The sequence below is a fragment of the Sinocyclocheilus rhinocerous genome, unplaced genomic scaffold, assembly GCF_001515625.1.
Source record: "Sinocyclocheilus rhinocerous isolate Xijiao unplaced genomic scaffold, SAMN03320098_v1.1 scaffold481, whole genome shotgun sequence".
Taxonomy (NCBI): Eukaryota; Metazoa; Chordata; class Actinopteri; order Cypriniformes; family Cyprinidae; genus Sinocyclocheilus; species Sinocyclocheilus rhinocerous.
In genome coordinates, this window is record NW_015657695.1 from 824,001 (window position 1) to 847,695 (window position 23,695).

The 23,695-nt window shown below is 36.8% G+C and overlaps 2 protein-coding genes across 5 annotated transcripts in view; both read right to left on the reverse strand.

Moving 5' to 3' along the window:
- Positions 1–6,528, reverse strand: part of LOC107721502 (monocarboxylate transporter 7-like) — an 8,921-nt gene extending 2,393 nt beyond the window's left edge. Inside the window, exons 1-5 of one of the 2 annotated variants that reach the window (XM_016529551.1) lie at positions 6,322–6,528; positions 5,088–5,342; positions 3,719–3,862; positions 2,043–2,171; positions 687–1,553 (exon numbers count right to left, since the gene is read on the reverse strand). In XM_016529551.1, coding sequence (XP_016385037.1) covers positions 687–1,553; positions 2,043–2,171; positions 3,719–3,862; positions 5,088–5,325 — 1,378 coding nt within the window. In that variant the 5' untranslated portion in view covers positions 5,326–5,342; positions 6,322–6,528. Of the gene's footprint in view, positions 1–686; positions 1,554–2,042; positions 2,172–3,718; positions 3,863–5,087; positions 5,343–6,317 lie in introns of both variants that reach the window. The other variant, XM_016529550.1, reaches the window with a different exon arrangement.
- A 5,170-nt stretch (positions 6,529–11,698) lies between these two features.
- LOC107721503 (WD repeat domain phosphoinositide-interacting protein 1-like) lies at positions 11,699–23,178 on the reverse strand. 3 transcript variants are annotated; one of them, XM_016529554.1, is made up of 14 exons: positions 22,851–23,178; positions 20,802–20,884; positions 19,187–19,356; positions 18,925–19,021; positions 18,721–18,818; positions 18,477–18,569; positions 17,478–17,548; positions 17,211–17,318; positions 16,924–17,088; positions 16,719–16,826; positions 14,737–14,867; positions 14,559–14,659; positions 13,229–13,273; positions 11,699–11,821 (listed from the first exon to the last, which is right to left on the reverse strand). In XM_016529554.1, the coding sequence occupies exons 1-13, from the start codon at positions 22,907–22,909 to the stop codon at positions 13,271–13,273; spliced, it is 1,287 nt and encodes a 428-aa protein (XP_016385040.1). In that variant the 5' UTR covers positions 22,910–23,178; the 3' UTR covers positions 11,699–11,821; positions 13,229–13,270. The 3 variants fall into 3 exon arrangements, with proteins under 3 accessions (XP_016385040.1, XP_016385039.1, XP_016385038.1); XM_016529553.1 differs by lacking the exon at positions 13,229–13,273 and having other exon boundaries at positions 19,187–19,353; XM_016529552.1 differs by lacking the exon at positions 13,229–13,273.
- Positions 23,179–23,695: the final 517 nt, after the last annotated feature.

Below are 23,695 nucleotides of genomic sequence, written 5' to 3' on the forward strand. Positions count from 1 at the left end.
GCGCGCTCAAAGACAGTTGGACATAGTGGTGTATTAGAGGTAAAAAATGATCGTTTCGTGTCTTAGGACATCAGTGTGTCGTCACGAGCCGCAGGGTTTAATTTTGATTTGTCTGTGCATGTTTTTTTTACTCTCATAGATTTTGTTACCATTGCCATGCATTATAAGACTGACAGACTGCAACGGCTGAACTTAAAAATCATAATTTGTGTTCTACTGAAGAAACAAAGTCACCTACATCTTGGATGCCCTGGGGGTAAGCAGATAAACATCAAATTTTCATTTTGGCTTTAATATCATATGCTGCCATCACAATAAAAAGTAAATATATTCCTGATCAATAGCTATTCATATTTCAACAAGTGGCTTTTTACATTAGCACGATGACAATGTGAAAATTTTTATATTAATTCAATTATTTGTATTTTCATTTAATAATGTGAATTGTATACATAAAATGTAATTTAATAATATTTCTTTGTGGGATTTGTTTTTTTTTTATTTCTTTCACACAATATAAATGGCTTTTTTTGCATTAAAATATATAGCTGCTTTTGTATTTTAGTAAAGGGGTCCTTCACAGTCTTTAAAAAAACCCTGTTCTAGCCGGTTGCCAGATCACTGTGCGTTTGCTAAGGTGTTCAGAGTGGTTTGTAACCAGGTTAGTTTACAGAGGCTGCTTTTACCTCCTAAAGGTGGACCGACCAGTCCTGCAAAGCTCTGGATACAGACATAGACGCCAACAGCCGATGACATTCTCTGAACGCCAATCACGTCATCTTCAGCCAGCATTGGGATGTGACTGGAGGCCACGGTGCCCAGCAGGAAGCCATAGAAACAGGAGCAGGACATGAGCCCCCAGAACTCGGTGACAAAGGTGAAGACGACCAGCACCGGACACAGCAGCACCGTGCAAATCAGCAGAATGTAGATTTTGCGGATGGGCCTGCGATTGAGCACCCAACCCATGGACAGACGACCTAGAATCTCAGCCACGGCCATGGCCGAGAGCATGTAGGTGGCGCGGTCACGTGACACTCCTCGGCTTATGCTCAGCTCAATGACGTAGAGCTGAGGAGCGAAGAAGCCCAGAGTGGCGAACAGGCCAAACAGTGCATAGCAGTTGAAGCTGGCGTCTCTGAGCACGGAGAAGTCCAACAACTTGGGCCTAGAGATGCTTGAGTCTTCTAGTTCCTTTTTGAGTGGGGACTCGGGCAGCACTGGTGGCTCGTTTTCTTCTTCCTCCTTTTCCTTAAGTGCTTTTTTCTCCTGTTCTGTAGATTCCTGGCCCTCAGACAGGTTGATCTGGGAAGAGGTGACAGACTGGACCCCTGAGTCCACAGAGCCAAAAGAGGTCTGTGTGAATTCATTCTCCAGGTCATATTTGGATTCAGGTTCTTTAAGGGGGGATGTGGAACCCTCTGGGGCGGCGGGTTTGGGTTTGATGACTATTGGCTTTAGCAGAGCCCCACAGACAATAATTGAGGCCTGCATAACCCCAATCACGACCAAGCAGTTACGCCAGCCGATCTGCTCCTTCAGCGCATTCATAGCTGCAATGTGAATTCAAATGAAATGAATTACAGAAAGACCAGTTTTTCAACATGTCTGAAAAACATTAGGCTTCCTTTGAATAGTCTTTTATGTCTATGCAAATATATTTGACTTCCAAATAGACTTTTATCATGTTATGTACATGATTAGCTAATATATAACATTCAAAACAAGTCTGCCTGTGCATTTAAAGGGCTAGTTCACCCACAAATTAATAATATATCATAATTTGCTTATCCTCATGTTGTTTCAATCCTGTATGACTGTCTTTAATATGTGGAGCTCAAAAGAAGATTTTTTTTTTTAAATGTCCCAGTGTTTTTGTTTCAATGAAAGTCAATGGAGTCAAATACAGTTTTGGATAAAAGCAGATGGAATATTTATCAAAGTATGTTTTGAATGAATGACATGAGGGTGAGAAAATGACGCAATTTCCATTTTGCGTGAACCAACCAGATGAGTATGTTGCACCGCTTTGGCGATCATACCTGGCGCAAGTGCTAGCAGGGAGAAGCATTCTCCGGTGGAGGCTATGGATGTGACAAGGGAACGGCGCTTGCTGAAGTACTGCGACAAGATAGTAACTGTAGGCAGGAAGGTAAGGCAGTAACCCAGGCCTGTAAATAAACAGCAAAGAGGGAGATGACAGCCACTGGTCCCTTCAACACAAGGGGCTCAGGTCAGTCTGAGGGGCCGGGCTCAGAGCACATCAAGAACCAGGCCGCTCTCTTCCGTAGCACAAACTGGACAGAGGGCTGAAAGAAAACTGTATTTAAAAGAGACAAAAAAGAGACAAGGAGAAACAAAGATCGGCGAGGTTAGGATCAACTAATGATGGTGGGGAGGGAGTGTTTTGATATTTGGGGAAAGCTAGCAGTGCATCTTTTGAGAAATCTGAAAAACAAAATGAGCATGTGGTCACATTGAGTGTCCATTCAAAATTGAGCAATTGAAAGTATTTATATATATTTTTTTAAATCAGTTTTTTAACAATAAATGAAAAAGGGATTCTCCATATGTGGATTGGACGGCTTGAGTGTGAATAAATTATTCAATAAAAATTAAATCTTCAAACATATTGTGTTATATTAAGGTATTTAGAATGTGCATTATGAGATATAGCTTTCTTTAAAGGAAGTTTAAAATAAGCCAAGTTCACTTTTGGATAATGTGTTTGAATCCCGCAACTGTATGTCAACACATGAAAACACTCCACCCAAAACCACTATGATATGTTCATCCTGTTATATATAAGGGTGTGTGTTACTAAAGCTGTCAAGAATCAGGTTCATTGATGCTGACAAGTCATACACCAGTCACAGCACTGCTTGAATTCCCTCTCTGTCTTTAAAAAAAGTAAGTGAATAGAAGAGAACATCATGTTTACTAAGGAAAAATAATTAATCATAAAGTAATGAAACAAAAAATAAAATAAATATGGGTAATGACAGAATCCATGACTATTATTTATATGACAGAAAATATTCTACCCTTCATAAGTTTGAGCTTGGTAAGATTTATAACGGTTTTTGAAAGAAGTCTCTTATGCTCACCAAGGCTGCATTTATTTGATCAAAAATACTGTAAAAGCAATATTTATTAAAATAATAATAATAATTTTCTATTTGAATACATTTTAAAATGTAATTTATTAATGTGATGCAAAGCTGAATTTTCAGCATCATTACTCCAGTCTTCAGTGTCACATGGTCCTTCAGAAATCATTCTAATATACTGATTTGCTGCTCAACAAACAATTATTTTTATCAATGTTGAAAACAGCTGAGCTGCTTAATAGTTTTGTGTGCATTTTTCAGGATTCTTTGATGAATAGAGAGAACAACATTTATTTGAAATAGAACTTTAACCAGATTCTAAGAGCTAACTAACAGTTTTAAACAAAAAGGAAGAGTGTTACTTTGCAAATGCTATGTATAGAAAATCTGTTCCTTCTTTAATATAAAAATTAAATATTAATCAGTTTTCACAATATCATGCCACACCACCCTGAGGAAAAATGTTTTCAGTTACGCACTGCACTTGCAACAAAAAAAGCAAGTACTGAATAAATTCAGCAGTCATTTACCTAACATGTTTTTGTTATATGACAATACGGGACAAAACATGTATCACAAATATAAACTCACACTCGAGCTGGATTTACCTGCAACGATTCCCATGGTAATGTACATCTCAATGATGGAGTTGGTAAGGGCTGTTGTAATTGTACCCAGGCTGATCAGGAGTCCACCGAGCATGACGACAGGCCGATAGCCAAAGCGGTTACTCATCACCGTGGAAAGAGGAGCTGTGGGAAAGAAGGTGCCAAACATAAACACTTACAATAACACTCAGACACGGAACAGCTGTGACATAGTTGCAGTTTTACAGCTCAAATTCAATTACAAACACAGTGAATCTATGCACTTCCTTCTCACAACTGTCCTAAACTATCTATTAATGGTGGTTTCATTTTTGCAGCAAAGGCATGAAGACAGTATCACTAGCAAGTTTTGCTTGGCCAGCCTAGTCACTTTCTATCTGAGCCATTTGAATGACTGCCGCTGTTTGAACAAGAATGATCCTTTGAAGCCCTCTCAGCTGGAAAAATGTGAATCCATCCATTGAGTCATGTAATGGTGGGGCTGCTTTGTCACTGGGCAAAGTGAGTGAATCTCCAACAGCCAGCAGTCCTTACACAGCACAATTTAATTAGCACATGCACTAAATGGGCATTGCTTGCTCTCAGCACAAATGTCAATGTGAAAAGATGAGCTTGGGAGACATAATCAGTTTGACAGGTTCACACTGAAGGAACTCAGTATCTTTTTGTGAATAATTTAAAGGGATAGTTGACCCATCTCTCACCATTATTTCATTTGTGAAACATTAAAAAGAAGATATTTTGAAGAAAGTTGGTAACCAAACAGTTTTGGTGTCCATTGACTTTGACTGAATGGACCAAAAGAGACATTTCTCAAAATATCCTCTTTTGAAATGACATGAGGGTGAGAAAATGATGGCAAAAATATCACTTTTATAGGTCAACTATCCCCTTGAGGCTTGAGAGAATTACATGGAAATGACAGATCTGATGACACAGCTTGTTTCTTAATTTTATACTTTAAACCCGCCCCGCCTTTTGGGATATGCCCGGTCTTTTTATAATGACCTATTTTTCCCCTCAACTTCCCTGAACTAAAACCGAGTTGTGTGTTTGGTGTAGCTTTGAAGTTGTGGTCTCTGTAGATTAAAACCTGCATTGATAATTATGGAACAAACTTTAAAAATGGTATACAGTGGCTTGTACAGATGCCTCTATGATAGTAAAAGCAAAAGCCAGTAATTAAAAATTGATTTAGGTGTGCAAAAGTGAAGTAACCCACAAAAACATTCACCAGACAACATTCTTAAATCTTTCTGCAATATCATACAGTATTTTCTCTTGTGTAAACACCATTTGTATTGTGTAAACACTGTGAGGTACACCTAGTACTATCCTATTGTATCTTTAAACGTCTAGACTGAATTACCTGTGAAGGCCATGACAAAGACACAGATGGAGACGACCCAAGACACTCTGCTGTTGGTTTCATTGAAGTCTGTCATGAGGTCCTGGAGGAAGATCCCAAAAATCTTGATGATGCCATAGGTGAAAACCTCCACGAAGAAGAAGGCGGCAGCCACCAGCCAACCCCAGCCTCCGTCTGGCACCTCATCGTACACATTGGGGCTCGTGCAGCCCTTCAGGGCAGACATTATTCCTGTCATGATGCACACCGGCGTTTCTGTAAATGTAAGCAAAGTTACAGTACAGACCGTTTTAGGTATGATGTAATTTCCACACCGGCTTTGATGGTGTGCCCTTGTCAACTCAACAGTGGGCTGTGTTTGCAAGCCGCTCATGTCTTTAATCGGCTCTGTCTGCTGGATTATTTTACCTTTCAAGGTGCTAAAACTCAGTTTGCATAAAACATTTGTTATGTAACCACTGTTAGGATATTAGAGAAAAATGGGAGTGCCAGAGCCAAGCAACACTTTCATACATACATACATATACATATATATATATATATATGTGTGTGTGTGTGTATATATACATATATACAGTATATGTATGTATGTATATATGAAGAGTCCAGATTCAGATGCAAAAGTGCCGTCTGAAATTTTCTCAGGCTCCTATGTTTACGTTTAGTTATTTCACTTTAATGGCAATAAAAAGAACCTATTTATTGCCATTACACTGAAATTACTGAACCTACACATAGGAAGAAGCCTGAGAAAAATGCTCATTTTAGCAGAAAATTAAGAAGATGCAAAAGACGGCACTTTTGCATCTGAACTCTTCATGTATATGTATATGTATGTATATATATATATATATATAGTTGTATACATATTAATGTATATTTTAATGTATAAGATAGTAGTGTCTATATACACTAATAAACTTCTAAAGATGTGGACTGTTAACTATCAAGACACAAGTATAGGCACTGTTATAACTCGAAAAATGACCTAGCTGACTATCATATCATAAGCGGTATAATAAGTCGCAATTAGTAAATTTATCAGGCGACTCGCATTACTGTCTGTGAAAACACTCAGATTACTTCAAAAAGTGAATCACATACCCCGTAATTTTTTTTACGTATTAAAAAATTTTTAAATGACATCTTAATGCCTATGTCTTCACTAGATAAACGTGGCAGTCACGTGCGCCACAAATACAGTATAGTTTGGGTATAAATCGTTTTAACTTACCGAAAGGTTGAAGAAACTGAGGAAAGCTCGGGGTATTGAAAGAAAACAAAAAGCGCGAGAGCTAACGTTATCACGTAATCACCCTGCTCAAATATATCGTTTCTAGCTTATGTTTGACTTCATTAACAATTTATAAACACTGAAATTATAACTAGATCAAGTACTATGTGCCAGCTCTGTCTCTGTTTCCTCTTACTGAAGCTTGGCAGCTTTTATACCGGCTCGAGCCGGTCTGCATGCGCGCGCTGGGAACTGAGCTCAAATCTCAGCTGTCTGTGTTTACACCATAGACTGTATAAAAACAGGTTTACACAGAAAAAACACGAAGAACACGTTTGCAGAAACAGGTAAATCATGTTTTTTTTTATCCTGCATTCCAATTATTACCAATCAAACTGCAGTTGGGTTGTTTTGATTAAATAATAACTAAAAAAAATACAGCTAACTAACACAATAAAAACATGATAACACAATACAATATATGAAATCAAAAAATATGATTTATTAAAATGAATAAAAACGGAGTTATCTGTTTTCGCAAATAAGCTCTTCATATCCTAACAAGACCTGCTGGAGATTATCTGAGGAGTCAATATGTCACAGCACTGTGTTATTTAACCGCGACATCACTAGCCTTCTGTGTTCTGTGGAAATACACGTATTTCATAAATAGTTTAGTTATTGAATAAGTCATTTTGTACACAGCAATGTGAAACATCTTGTAACTGTGCGTTCACACCGCCGGCGGCGAGAGCGTCAAAGTGACCGGAAGACATTCATTTTCCAATATATGAAATCAAAAAATATGATTTATTAAAATGAATAAAAACGGAGTTATCTGTTTTCGCAAATAAGCTCTTCATATCCTAACAAGACCTGCTGGAGATTATCTGAGGAGTCAATATGTCACAGCACTGTGTTATTTAACCGCGACATCACTAGCCTTCTGTGTTCTGTGGAAATACACGTATTTCATAAATAGTTTAGTTATTGAATAAGTCATTTTGTACACAGCAACGTGAAACATCTTGTGAGGCTCACTGCAGTGGCGCGAGCTCTGCCAGGTAAAACAGGTTTATTCCAGTTCTGCCTCCAGCACGAGCTGCCTCATGAAGATGTCATGAAGAACTGTCAGCCCGCCTTTAATAACACCTTTTAACCTATTAACTTAAGAAACATTGTTGTTTTGTTTTTTTATACTGCTTTAGTTTTTTTTTTTTTTTGAGAGATGAAAAGTTCAGGGACATGAACAATGTGGTCTGTTTAAGTGTTATGATTATCATTTCAGTAACTTCCAGAAGATGTATCACAGGCATTTGTGTCTATGCCAAAACCACTATCATATGTTTCTTAATTGAAATGAAACATAACAGTATATTTAAGGGGCCGTATTATTGTCGGCTAATTATATTTTACATACTGCTTTGCTGCATATGTTGTTGAGCATGAAGCTGCATTGTTGACTTTGAATAGAGTGATTTATTGCTCATTTCTGTGAGAGAAGCATGGATTATTTCAGACTGTGAATAAAATGCATTTAAACTCATGAATGTGAATCTTATTGGATATCATTAGTAGCTTTAATATCCTTTGACAAGAATTAGCATATACAGCAAGGGCAGAGAATAATACATGAAATCTCCCGTGGAAATGACCTCAGAAGTCAAACACAAAGCTCTGTGGGATCAACAAAGTTGTTTTGACTGGATAATGCCCAAAGCTCAACATGTTCTTTTGCCTTTCAAAACAAACAATGATCAGTGTAGCACAACTGACTCTTCACAGCACTACAGTGCTCATGTTCACATGAAAAAAAAATTAATTTCTCAGCTTCCAACGTTGGGGTGTACAGAGCAGGCCGCTTTGAATGCAGATATAACAGTAGAGGAGATAATAGACGCTATCAAGCCTTTCCCTAGTGGTAAGGCACCTGGCCCAGATGGCTTTGGAATTGAATTTTACAAAATCCTGGCTTGCTCTTTATGGAAACATATGTCAAAATAAACAAATTTATGGCATAGGCCACTCAGATATTTTATACGGACCGTTTGGCATTAGATCAAGTCAAGTTTTCTTAACTCCTGTTTGAGAAACAGTCAAGTAGAATGTAGTAAGTAAATGAACCACTTGAGGCTCCAAATATTTGTGCTTATGTTGCAATTTCTATGTATTTTCCTAAGACTGTTTTTCATAGAAACCTTAGCAGGATTAATTATCATCATCAAAATATGCTGTTCCACACTAGAGTTCACCATAACAAGAGTGCATATGATCATTATATGCTGACTTACAATGTCTGGTTAAATTATTATAGCACTGTGTAGCCTCAGACCCTAACAAACAAGGTCACAGTGCAACACTGCTGTATGTGCTGCTCACAATGACAGACCTGCCAACCTGTACGCATTTTGCGTAGCGGGTACGCATTTTGACCTTAAAGTACGCTGGTACGATTTGTCACTCTAAACTACGCAAAAACCCGGTGACCTGTCCACGCGCAGTAAACAAGCAACAGAAAAAGATGAGGAGTTCAACCAATCAGAGCGTTTTCCGTGTTTTTTTTTATGTCTCTCCAAACTGGCCCTGTTTGTGTGTCCGTGAGTCGTGCGCCGAGATGAGGAAACACGTGTATGGTATTTCCTGGAGTCGTGAGCTCTATTTCTTCGGTGATGCATATGTGGACTTTCTGCGGCAAATAATCAGATTTGATTCTAAAACCAGAATTGCAATACTTGCCTTGGATGCAGAAAAGGCGTTTGACCAAATTGAGTGTGACTATATTTTAGCGGTGATTAGAGAATTTAACATGGGTGATACATTTGCCTCTTGGGTGAGGATGTTATATGCCCATCCTAGGGCTTCGGTTCTCACTAACTTTAATAGGTCATCTCAATTCCGACTATATAGAGGCACCCGTCAGGGCTGTCCTCTTTTGCCTTTGCTTTTTGCAGTTGCAATTGAACCTCTTGCCCTTGCCATTAAAAAGAATCCTTTAATATTGCCCCCAAATATAGGCCGAATTAATCATCATATTTCTCTCTACGCAGATGATATTATTTTATATCTTCGCAACCCAGAACAGTCTATACCTCCATTACTAAATCTGTTAGAAACATTTGGTAAACTCTCTGGTTACTCACTAAACTGGCAAAAAGTGAATTTTTAGCAGTGACTAATAATATTGTATGTCATATTGTGTAAAAAGTTGCTTTGAACCCCTTTGCCTTTACTTGGTGATGTGGTTATCTGCTAAACTGAATTTAATTGGAGTTTTTTTGTTTGTTTGTTTTTTCCCTTCGTTTGTGTAGTTGTGTTTGTCCTGTCTTGTGATTGTACTGTTTATGGGTCTAAAAATTCAAAAATACCACAATAAATATAATATACAAAAAAAGGTTATCTTGTTCACGTTCTGTCATCAGGGGAATAATCCGGTCTTAATTATCTCATATTTGTACAAGCCACATATCCTATATAATTTTATAGTATGCTATTGACCATACACACACACACACACACACACACACATATATATATATATATATTTTGGATACTGTAAAATAGAGGATTCTACATGGCAGACTCACACTGCATAGACTTCATGTGTATTGATATGAAAGATGACCATGGGCCTGACCATGTAAAATGTGGGTACTGAAGACAAAACATTATTAAATTAAAATCAACTATTAGATAGATTATCTAATGTGACCTATGGCACAAATCTGACCTAAATGACAGAAATGTTCATGGTGTCCTTAGTATTTCTCCAATTTCATTAGATTTGATCAGGTTGAGTGTTGATTACTCTGATTTGTCTGACAACTCAAGACAAAACAAGCTGATAAAGTCACGAATAACATGCTAATTGAATTATAATATATCATAAGATATAATTATAAAACATTTTGACAGTATTCTCTTTTGCTCACCAAGGCGTACAGTAATATAATAAAATAGTATTGCATTTCATATTATTATTATTATTACAATTTTAAACAACTATGTAGTAGTACATTTCTATGTAATTTATTCCTGTGATACAAAGCTGAATTTTCAGCATCATTACTCCAGTCTTCAGTGTCACATGATCCTTCAGAAATCATTGTATTTATGCTGATTTGCTGCTCAAGAAACATTTCTCATTTTTAAAATGTTGTGCTGCTTAATTTTTTATTTTTTTGTGGAAACAGTGATATGTTTTTCAGGATACTTTGATGAATAGAAAGTCCAAAAACAGCATTTATTTGAAATATAAATCTTTTTTGTAACATTATTAATGACAGTCTTTACTGTCATTTTTGATCAAATTAAAGCATCCTTGCTGAATACAAGTGGTAAAAAAAAAAAACCTTTGATTGAAAGTGTCTATTCTAATCCGATGAAGAAAAGACTACAGGAGACAGGAGGTGTTTTGCATAATTTCATTCCTAATAGATTTCCTACATAATTTTTTTTTTTTTATCTTTTGGTCTTGAGCAATCCAGCAAAATACTTTGCACTCTTACAAGTAATATCATAGGCACATACATACAAAACATCCCGTTGTATTAGTATTCAGGATGGTAACATGTAAACATATTAAGTATCAATACAGCAAAACACATATATAAAAAAGTAATTCCTCTGCTCTTATGATTCAATATGATGGTGCTATAAATTAAAAGAATAAAATGCTACAGTATTACGACTGAATTAATACAATGTGTTACGTAACTAGAACAATATGTGGTTATATTTCAGTCATGCACCTCATTTATAACACACCCTTCAGGGGTCTGAGTGACAACGACCCAAATCCCTGATCAACTCAATTTAAGATATTAGCAGTTCAACCGTTCCTTTAATAATTTAGCACCCTGAAGTTAGTTTTCATTTTTATTTGTTTGTCCTTGCTCATGCACTGAGGATCCTCCTGTGACAGTTGCAGCCTCCACCTGTTCTCTACCCTCTCACGGTCGTCTCCCCTTGCCTCGCCCAGATCCGTCACGGCACCACTTTATCTACCGGAAACCAGAACAGAGCTTTATTGTTCCCTCGGCCATGGGTGTGTTATAGACAGATACAGATCTCAACAGGAGCTAGCTGAGAACATGTCCGACACATATCAGTTAGCCATAATGACATTTTAATACACCACAATGACACTTGGAAGGTATATAAACGCAATAGCAATGGCATCTGAGTATGTTAGTCCAAACTGACATCCTATAAATGATCAAATCCTTCTGACATCAGAGTCCTCATGCACCTCATTTATAACACACCCTTCAGGGGTCTGAGTGACAACGACCCAAATCCCTGATCAACTCAATTTAAGATATTAGCAGTTCAACCGTTCCTTTAATAATTTAGCACCCTGAAGTTAGTTTTCATTTTTATTTGTTTGTCCTTGCTCATGCACTGAGGATCCTCCTGTGACAGTTGCAGCCTCCACCTGTTCTCTACCCTCTCACGGTCGTCTCCCCTTGCCTCGCCCAGATCCGTCACGGCACCACTTTATCTACCGGAAACCAGAACAGAGCTTTATTGTTCCCTCGGCCATGGGTGTGTTATAGACAGATACAGATCTCAACAGGAGCTAGCTGAGAACATGTCCGACACATATCAGTTAGCCATAATGACATTTTAATACACCACAATGACACTTGGAAGGTATATAAACGCAATAGCAATGGCATCTGAGTATGTTAGTCCAAACTGACATCCTATAAATGATCAAATCCTTCTGACATCAGAGTCCTGAGCTCCTCCATTTAAAGGAATAGTTGTTCACCCAAAACTGAAAAGTTGCTGAGAGTTTACTCACCCTCAGGCCATCCAAGATGTAGATGAGTTTGTTTCTTCATCAGAACAGATTTTGAGATACTTAGCTTTACATCACTTGATCACCAATGGATCCTCTGCAGTGAATGGGTGCCGTCACAATGAGAGTCCAAACAGCTGATAAAAGCATCACAATAATGACTCCAGTCCTTCAATTAATGTCTTATGACGTGAACACCTGCGTGTTTGTAATAAACTAATCCATCAAGATGTTTTTAACTTTCAACTGCTACAGAGTCCTCTGGTCGTAATATTGTGAATATTATTGTGCAATGTTCTGTAACATTCTCCAATGAAAAAGTCGTTTCATCTGAATCAGGAGAGAAATATGCACAGATCAACAAGTGAAAACAGTTCTAAGCAAATATGTTGGTGGATTTTGATGTGAGAGGACAATAAGAGATGGACTTTTTCACTGGAGGAACCATTATTATGGATTATGGACTATTTTGGCCAGAAGCAACAGTTTAATGTTAAAACCTTAATGATGGATTTATTTCTTACAAACACAGCGTTTTTTGCATCATAAGACATTAAGTGATGGACTGGAGCCTTGTGGATTATTGTGGTGTTTTTATCACCTGTTTGGACACTTATTCTGACGGCACCCATTCACTGCAGAGAATCTATTGGTGAACTAGTAATATAATGCAAAATTTCTCCAAATCTGTTCGGATGGACAGAGGTTTTCAGCAAAAACTATCCCTTTAAGCATCTAAAACTATCTGAAGAACTATCACATCAGCTCTATCAAAACAAGTTAGGCAGTGTAATTGTTAACAAGGCCTGTAGGACAACAATAAGTGCTCCACCATGTGGAGTTAAGTGAGCACTGCATCAATATAAAGCATCATTTCTAGTTTCTCCTCTTGATCTTGAGATCTTTTGCATTGTAAAATGTTTCTTTCATTGTTAAAATGTGATTAATCCATTAAGATTTGTTCAGATGTAGCATGAGAGATGCAGCATGTTTAAGCTGAAATACTCCTGTATGTTGTGTGTGTGTGTGTGTGTGTGCATAGACAAAAATGTGTTTGAGATCATGCCATTTAGACTAAAACAGAAAAAGAGCTCTCATAGTTACATGGTTATCTTATGTAGCAATGGTGATGAATGAACCCAGCATTTACTGCATCAAGAAGGCCAAACAGAATATGAAAGACAAAAAACGTAGGTGGATTTAATGCATTGTTCATTGTCCTGTCTGTGCACAAACAAACAAATGAGTCATCTAACTTGTGCTCATGCCCATGTATATAAGATCAGAAGCATCATTAGACTACAACAGCAACAGCAGGTTTAGTGTCAGAAAATGTATTTCAACATCTAAGATGAATACAGATCATGTGGAACACTTTTTAATGATTTTTCATTGCCGTTAAATATAATCCAATTGGCTACATATACAGATTTTTAATGCTTTTGAAAAAAGTATCTTATTCTCACCAAGGCTGCATTTATTTATTTATACGTGTAAAACAGTAATATTGTGAAATATTATAACAGTTTAAAATTACTTTTCTATTTGAATACATTTAAAAATGTAATTTATTCCTGTGATGGCAAAGCTGAATTTTCAGCATCATTACTCCAGTCTTCAGAGTCACATGATCCTTCAGAAATCATTCTAATATACTGATTTGATGCTCAGGAAACATTTCTTATAATTATCTTATTAACAGTTGTGCTGTTTCATATTTTTTTCAGAATTCTTTGATGAATAGTTCAAGAACTATTCATAAGATTTATTTGACATAAAAATATTTGTATTTGTAACATTACAAATGTCTTTACTGCCACAACTTAATGCATCCTTGCTGAATAAAAATATAAATATCTTAAAAAAAAACATTTTACTTCCCCCAAACTTTTGATAGTAGTGTATGTTATCACATACTAGTTATATGAACTTCTGATTTTTAGTAATAATGATTAAGCTTTAAGTGACGTGACATGTGGCCAAGTGTGGTGACCCATACTCAGAATTAGTGCTCTGCATTTATCCCATCCAAAGTGCACACACACACACACAGCAGTGAACACCCACTTTGACTGTATTCACCCAGAACTTACATGAATGTAGCATTATTTCAGTCTAAATACATAATAATACCACTGAAATACATACTTCATTATTTCATACATCAAAGGAGTAATGTTTGGAGTGATATTTGTCTTTTATGTTGTGTAATAGACAACACATTCATCTTCTGATGTGATTAAACAGCAACATTTGATAAAATGCATTATTATGAACTGCTTTCTGTCATCAGACCTGAACAGGCTGGTGTTGGTTTGGTTAAAGATAATAAATCACACTTCGTTTGAGTGCTTGTGGACAGAGGGACAAGACAAGCCCATACACTGGAATGCACCACTGCCGCTTAGACGTGGAGAGGTTAGCGAATGCTCACGGGAGGAAATTCAGTTTCGTCGTCCAGACACACAGGCCCTGCTGCAAACTCGTGCTCGGGAATCACCTCACCCTTCTTAGCTCCCCCATCCTCTGAGTAGCCTGAGACGAACACAGTTGGGCGATCATGAAAAAGAGTTCACATGTAAAACGATGTGTGTTTGAGTGTGCGGTGGTACCTGTGAGAGTGGCTGTAACGGGTCCAGAGGTGGGGATGGCCACAGTGGCAGCATAGGACTGGCATGCTTGCGGTGGCTCCGTGAGTTCGCATTTCTCAGTCTCCTCCCAATCCTTATTTGATCCAAACAACCTGGGGGTTAAAGGCGATATTGGTGAGTTTTTAGCAAAATAAGGTATGTGCCTATACTACTGAAATAGACATTTATGTTGTGTTCTACATTATCAATTGCACACAGTCATAGTCCAAAGTGAATTATGAAACTAATGTCCTTAAAAAATAAGTTGCTATCTACCACAAGGAGACCTCTTGTTCATGAATGAGCTGAATGAACTGGGTCATCTCATTCATGATGAGTCAGTGACTGAATGAGAGTGGACATGTCGTTCGCTCATGTGACATCTGAGACAATCTTATTCACAGCAATAACGGAAAAGGGGCAGAAGATACACAAATGTGCAAAAATTACTGATGACCATAAACCAGTTAAATTGCGTAATTACTAGAAATATTATTTAGGCCTGGAGAAAAATGAAGGGAGAAAAATTATAGATTGTATGTGTGTATATACGTATATGTATATATATATATATATATATATATAAAATGTAAATATATATACACATTTTACATTTCAAAATTATAGTATTATTTATATACTTCATATTTTGAAAAAGCGTTTATTTTTATATTTTCAGTTTTGATTTTAATTTAATTTGATTTAATTTTTTAGATGATTTTGTCATTTTTATTTTTTAATATTTATATTTAGCTTTATTTTTATTTCTGATTTAGTTTTAGTACTTTTAATATTTCACCTCTAGTTAGTTGCAAAGGCAACATTTCTTAGTTTCATTTTAGTTTAAGTCATTTTATTTGCTTTTGTCTATTTTATTAGCTTTTAATTCGTTTTTATATTTCTGTTTAGTGTTAATTTATCTTTAATATAGATTTAGTTTGACTAATTTTAATACTTTTAGTTGACAAAGCAAGTTTTGTTTTAGTATTTCATGTTTTTCATCTAATATTTACACTTTATTTAAAGGGATAGTTCACCCAAAAATGAAACTTCTGTCATCATTTACTCACCCTCAAGTTGTTTAAACCCTGTATAAATGTATTTCTTCTGTTGAACACAAAAGAAGATATTTAAAAAGAAATCTCCATTGACTTCCATAGTATTTTGTTCTATACTATGGAAGTCAGTGGGGACCATCAACTCTTTGCTTACCCATAATCTTCAAAATATCTTCTTTTGAGTTCAACAGAAAAATAAGAAACTCAGACAGGTTTGGAATAACTTGAGGGTGAGTAAATAATGAAAGAATTTTCACTTACAAATTGCTTTGGTCATACTTTTCAATTAATTACTTAAAGGAACACTCCACTATTTTTGAAAATAGGCTCATATTCCAACTCCCCTAGAGTTAAACAGTTGAGTTTTACCGTTTTCGAATCAATTCAGCCAATCTCCGGGTCTGGCGGTAGCACTTTTAGCTGCAGATTAGCATAGATCATTGAATCTGATTAAACCGTTAGCATCTCACTCAAAAATGACCAAAGAGTTTCTATATTTTTCCTATTTAAAACTTGACTCTTCTGTAGTTACATCGTGTACTAAGACCGACGGAAAATGAAAAGTTGTGATTTTCCTAACGGTCTAATCAGATTCAATGATCTATGCTAAGCTACAACTAAAAGTGAAAACGGTAAAACTCAACTGTTTAACTCTAGGGGAGTTGGAAAATGAGCCTATTTTCAAAAATAGTGGCGTGTTCCTTTAAGAGTCTGGTTGACTCACTCTTAACACACAAAAATACAGACACTAGTCGCCACCCACTGGCATACAGAAGTAAAATGCAATAAAATAAAAAATAAATAAGTGAACGAATCAGTGATCAACTCTAAATAATTTTTTTAACAAGATTCAATCTTTGAACTTGTCCAGACTCTTTTTCCAGTTAAAAAAGAGTGATGACTCACCTGTGCTTCTGCACCAGTGTGCATTCACCCCCATCTTGAGGATCAATGTTATAGATGAATAGCTGCCCATCAGAGGAGGCCACAAGCAAACGTGGAAGCTTCTGGATTCTGATTGGTCAGGTGAAACTCTTGAATGAGGTTTTTTGTTCTCAGTAAATACAAGGTTAAACTTTGTAGATTGCTGTGTAATGAGTGCAGGACTCACGTTGCCAGGGTACAGACATTCTTCTGACCCGCCATCTGGAGCCGGACGGTGGCAAAGGCTCGGTCTTGACTCATCATGCCTGACACCTGTGCTGGGAGGTAGCTACTGGCTGCTGTGAACATCTTACCTACATATGCTGACCAAGAGGGAGCGTCCTCCTCCCCACTGCGAGAGAGACACAAACACAAACACTGACAAAGTTAAGATTTGTCAGTAAACGCAGACGTTCCGACTCATTCGTTCAGTTGTTTATTAAACAGAGTGATAGCAAAGAGCATTTTCAGTACCTTGGGCTGTGCTGTTTAAGCTTGAAAATGTGCAACGTCTCTGTATTGCTTGAGGCACAGAGGAACTGAGCATCCGGGCTGAAGGAAAGGGAGCTGATGTTGACATACCTTTGGTGACACAGACACACAAAAGGTCAAAAATGTGAAGAAAAAAAAGACTCAAACATACCACAGTTCACACAAATGCCTCCAACTCTCATTTTCTCCTTCTGTATGATCAAAGTACCTTCATGGGTCACTGTGAGCTTTGAATCATCATCACCTTACCTTTTCATCCCGCGCCGGAACTCAAACAAGCGCAGTCCCTCTGGAATGGAGAAGACTCGAATCACTGTGCCCTAAAAAAGCAGAAAAGAAGTGGACGGATCAAAAAAAAAAAACATCAGTGTTGCATTTCACCCAAAAAATATATTATTGTATTAAAATTATATTTTGCCTAAAGAATACTGAAGCCTGTTTTAGGCACTAATTCAGCACTTTTGCCACAAATTCCCAGCCTTGTTGTATGTCTGGATATGTTCATTTGATTTCATATTTTAATTCATCCTTTTTTTTTATTTTAACAATTTTTAGAAAAATTTTGATTTATGAGGTAGCTTCATTTTAAAAGTGTGATTTCTAGACCTGGATAAGACATGTATATTAATAAAATCCTACAACTCCATGGGCATGTTTATATATTTTATGATATTTTATATTATTATTCCAAGCTTTAAAATATTTTATTGGGTAGAAATTTTGAGTAAAAAATATTTTTAAAAATCCTTAACCTTAATTCTTATCCAATAAATCAAGAACAACTGGAGAGGTCATGGCCCTTTAAAAAAAAAATTGTGGACATTGAGGGGCCTTGGAGTCAAAAAGGTTGAGAGCCACTGTTCTAGAGCAGTTTTACTACAGTATATTTTAAAAAAAGTAAAATAAACAATTATTATAATTATAACAAAATATTATAATAAAATCATTTTCTTTGTATTTAAATCAGCATAAAAGTCCTATAACAAATACTACCATTAAAAAAACGTTGCAATTTACGTACTATTTCTTTTTTGTATAACAGAATTGAAAATTAGATTTTTAATTTTTTTTTTGCATTATGGTAATGGCAGTTTGGGATGTGCTTAAAATAATCTGAATTAAAAAAAACAAAAACAAAGCCACAGTTTCTTTCCTTTGGATTTAGGGTGAAACATGACCCAGACATGTTCTTGACCAGTTTTGTGAGGGTCACTTGGCTGTGCTTCTATATAAACAGTGGCTCTTTACCCTTTCAGAAGCACTGGCCAGTTTGGTGCCGGAAGCACTGAAGGTGATGGCGGCCAGTGGACTGTCATGAGCTGGAATCATAGTCACAGTGCTCTGAGTAGAAGAAGAGACAAACACACAACAAAGAAAAAGATTCATATGGTGCATCAGGACTAAAGATTAGGCATTTGTCTCATGTATAGCAACTAACTGAACCAAAAGAAACTGCCAAAATGAGCAGCAAAACTGGTTCAAATATTTTTACCAGATTGTTGGCATCATAGACAATAATTTCTCCGATGGTGTCACTTCCTGGATATGCCAGGAAAGAGTTGGAATGGTTGATGGAGAGAGCACAGAGACCTACAGAAACACATGGGTGGCCACACATAAACACAGCGTACAGATTAATATTTTAATATTGAAATCGATTTATAAATTATAATTCTAGATTTTTCCGTTTTCTTACCTGATGGGTTGGATGGTGTGTTAAGAAGGGTCTTCAGGAGTTTCATGTCTTTTATATTGTGGATATAAATGGATTCCTCCAGACAGACAACCAGTCTCTGCCACGAAAAACACACAAAAACAAACGAAACCTTCGCTTACAAACCAAACATGCTCATTTCCACATTTTTAAGCTAAACTATTAAAGAGCAGAGACAAACATTCATCTCATCCAGGAGCTGTATAATTGATAATTGGCAGGTGTTTTGCTGTGTTGTGTTTACCTGTCTGTTTAGACGCACTGCAAGAATGTTGTTCGAGTAGCTGTAGTTGCAGATCTCTGTGCCCTTTTTGAAGTGGTAGACATTCATGCGACGTGGCATGGACTCACTCACCACCACAACCAGGCTGCTGGAGAAAAGCCTTTCCACGATATACACGTCTGGAGTTTCTGCTAAAGGGGAGCAGAGAAAAGGACAACATACAGTAAACAAGCCACATACAAACACATGTAGCTGATGTACAAGCACTTTGTGGTCATTTTAAGTTTTAAGTTTTCCTAGTCAGCTTGATTTATATAGTGCTTTCCACAATACAGATCGCTTCAAAGCAGCTTCACAGTAAGTAACAGGAAAATAATGCAAATACTAATAAACGTATGCAAACGTCTTTTAATATGAGACTAATTCTGCTGTAAAGCAGCTCTTACAAGACAATAGTCTCATTATTTAGCTCGAATCAGTTTAGTGTTGATTCAGTTAAGCGAATGTGTAAAGTTCATAAATTATAAAACAATTAATTTGACTATATGTAATTCTGGCAAAGTCAATAGTGTCAATCTTCAGCTCAAGACTGTTTCATTTTAATTCAATTCAGTTTAATAACAGTGTCAGTGTTGCAAAATCCATCTATTATGAAACTAATCTGATTCGGCTGTAAAGATAACACTGTCATTATCCAGCTCAATTCAGTTCAAGTTTTGTTCTCATCTGATAGTGTCAGTGCAGTCAAATCCATAATGTTGCTGCTGTGTCTTTTAAACCCCAAGTAAGCAAGTCAAAAGTGACCGTGGAAAGGAATCCAAACTCCATCAGATAACAGAAATGGAGATAAAAGCAACATTTAAAGAGGTAGCAACATCCACAAAAATTCTGTCATTATCTGTCATGCAAATTATCATTGTGTAAATTTACTGAAGTCATTATGTACCTTTAATAATGAGTGTAAATATTATTTTTGAAGAAATAGAAACATACAGGTTGTCGAGGTTGAGGCTGTGGTCATTTTTTATTTTTTTTTTCTAACTTCAAAATGTTTTTTTATTATTTTTTTTATTCAGACTCTTTATTTACCATTACCATATTTTAACCCTATGACTTTCCAAGCATACCTTTTATATTGCATACATTAGCAAAACAGGCTGTTCCTCTGTCTTCAGCGTTTTACCAGCCAGAAATCTTTGAATGACTTTGTTGTGGACTGCAGATACAATCTCAAACACATAAGGGTGTTGCCACCAGGTAAAATGAATCAGCAGGCTATTTTGACTCCATTAAAACAGACAGGACAACTTTATGACCTCTAGGGCGAGTTTATCACAGCACAGTTACTGACAGCACAACCACAGATCACATACATGTTTTGAGAGACAACTCTTTATATAAAATGACTCCAAAGTCAAATTTCTTTTCATTTCTTTCTCAACACAATACAAAGGAAATGAGATGGCATTTTCAGTTTATTTGGTAAGTGACTTGTAAGAAAGTGGCTACACCCTATGATGATGACTATATTATATGGCACGTGTTGGTTCCACCTATTGCATGGTAGTTTGGTAGACAACCATACATGCCCATTATATCATATTTAAACTAAAAAAAGAATGGGAGAATGTCTCACTGCTCTCATGAATGCAGTCCAGTTTGTCCACTGAGGTCACAGAGAACAGCCTGTATCCAGTTTTTGTGCCCACAGCCAAAGACCTGCAAAAACAATAAGATCTGATATTGTATCAACTCTGTTAAATACGTGCATCCACAGTTCTGTATCTAGTTCACTTGTGCATATGCAGCTTATATTATATAATTGGCTAACACAGACACTACTGCCTAATATTTAAGTAGCAAGCAAAGTTTCTTTAAAATCCTAATACAACACAGGTCCTGACGCAAGGTAGAAACATTTTGTGTTAACCTCAACAAAGGTTGATTGTAATTATTTGGCTTTTATGTAAACAGAATAGTTTAGGTCTGTTGCATGGATCTATTTTGTTAAGGAAATAAGGCCCACATCTGTTTCGCAGGCTCCTCATTCCTCTAGACAAAGCTGTTCATGTCAGATCCTGTGCTTAGCATGTCCTTTCCTGCTTTTATTGGAGAACATAAGTATGTCTCCCCACCATCACTGACCAGTGACCACACTGCTGAAACCCAAAACAAAACCTTGTGTTTAGAGCAGGACTTCAATGACTGTGTCTGACATGTGCTGGTAATTACCGCTGTGACTAACACCCTGTATATAAAATAACAAGATTCTGATTTTTCAAATGTGTTTTGCCCCAAGAGACACAGCTGACGTCAATCTCAAATAAGCAATATGTCAGATCACCTGACTTTCAGTATCATGTTTTGTGTTGAATTTGCTGTGCTTGACTTTTTAAGACAAGAAACCAGTGTGATCAACCGCTAGAAAAGAGGACACAAGTGGGTCACCTTGTCAGGAGACTGTGGACTGATCAACAAGATCACACAATCATGCAAATTCAGCTCTACTTGTGAGTAAAAAGGCAACTCAAACATTTCTCCTCTATAAAAATTAAGGATAAAGGTGTCTTTACACAGCCAAGCTATATACCTGCTCAAAATACAGAGTAAAGACACAACGGAGCATAAATTATGCCTGTTTAGACCCACCTCAGCCCCTAATACCAAAATATACAGTTGTAATTTCTAGTGCTGTCAAACTGTGCTGTATAATATAAATTATATATGAATATAAATGTATATATTCATGTCAATATTTTTAAAAATACATGCATGTTTGTGTATTTATATATGCATAACAAATTTACACAGTACACACACACATACAGTATATTATGTAAACAAAAACTTTTATTTTGGATGCGATTAATCACGATTAATCGTTTGACAGCACTAATTGACGCCACCTCTGAGCAGCATTAAACAGTCTGTGTAAAGACAACTAAATGCCACTTCAGAAGTGCTTATGAGCCACCTTTGCAGTGTAAATTTGTAATAAGATTCATATCCACTCTATAAATAATATGAGGGGATTTTGTAGTGTTTTGTGTGTTAGTTTATCCCATTTAAAGCACTTCTGCCTAAAAAAACAATGTACAAACATTGAAAAAACAGCACTGAAACAACGCCTCATCATGCAAAACACCGTTATAACATAGTGATTAGCTTTTTATGGATATGTAATAATCAAAATAGACAATAAACTGCGGACGATGCGATTAATCACGATTAATCGTTTGACAGCACTAATTGACGCCACCTCTGAGCAGCATTAAACAGTCTGTGTAAAGACAACTAAATGCCACTTCAGAAGTGCTTATGAGCCACCTTTGCAGTGTAAATTTGTAATAAGATTCATATCCACTCTATAAATAATATGAGGGGATTTTGTAGTGTTTTGTGTGTTAGTTTATCCCATTTAAAGCACTTCTGCCTAAAAAAACAATGTACAAACATTGAAAAAACAGCACTGAAACAACGCCTCATCATGCAAAACACCGTTATAACATAGTGATTAGCTTTTTATGGATATGTAATAATCAAAATAGACAATAAACTGCGGACAATCCTTTAAGCAGAGGTGACATTCCCTCTAGTAGGTTACTACTATCGCGGTTAATAGCATCTTAGAAATATCCGCCTCGGCAGAAGATGCAAGACTGGTCTGCAGATGTGCGGCGCTTACGTGGAGTCCTGGTTGAAGGAGGCGCAACACAGCCCCGGCCCAATATCTCCGGTCTCCATCCCGATTCCCAACGACCTCCTTCCCTCCCTCCGCCCTGGATCGGAGGCCTGGGATCGGCTGGACCGCTCGGAAAGATAGTGGCAAAGCGGAGACCTACTGAGGAAAAACTGGATAGTCCGAAAAAAGTGGAAGACGAATAACGTTACACTCCAACGCTTCGACTGTTCTTCCGCCTCTCATTAATTAATTAAAACACGAGTTTTTTGTACATTTACGACTTCAAGCGGAGCAAAGAGAATGAAGCAAAACAAAACCAGCTGATCGTTGTTGCGTCACATCAACATCACATACTAGTGGTGGAAGAAAATGCGCCGTGTTGTCGTCTGGCTGAGCTCTGATTGGGCGAGTCAACTAAGACAGACGCTGATTGGCTGTAAGTGCGGAATTAAGCAGAAAGGGGGCGTGGTTTGGGTGTGCAATATTATATTATTCAGAGAATTTAAACACATCAAAATTTCCACGAATACACTGATTCTTAAACGCCATCACGTTATTCCTGATATTCTGGCCTGGCATAATATGACCCTGGACCACAAAACCAAGTTGCACGGGTTTTTTCTTTTATGCCAAAAATCATTAGGATATTAAGTAAAGATCATGTTCCACGAAGATATTTTGTAAATGTCCTACCGTAAATATATCAAAACTTAATTTTTGATTAGTAATATGCATTGCTAAAAACTTTATTTGGACAACTTTAAAGGCGATTTTCTCAATATTTAGATTTTTCTGCACCCTCAGATTCCAGATTTTCAAATAGTTGTATCTCGACCAAATATTGTCCT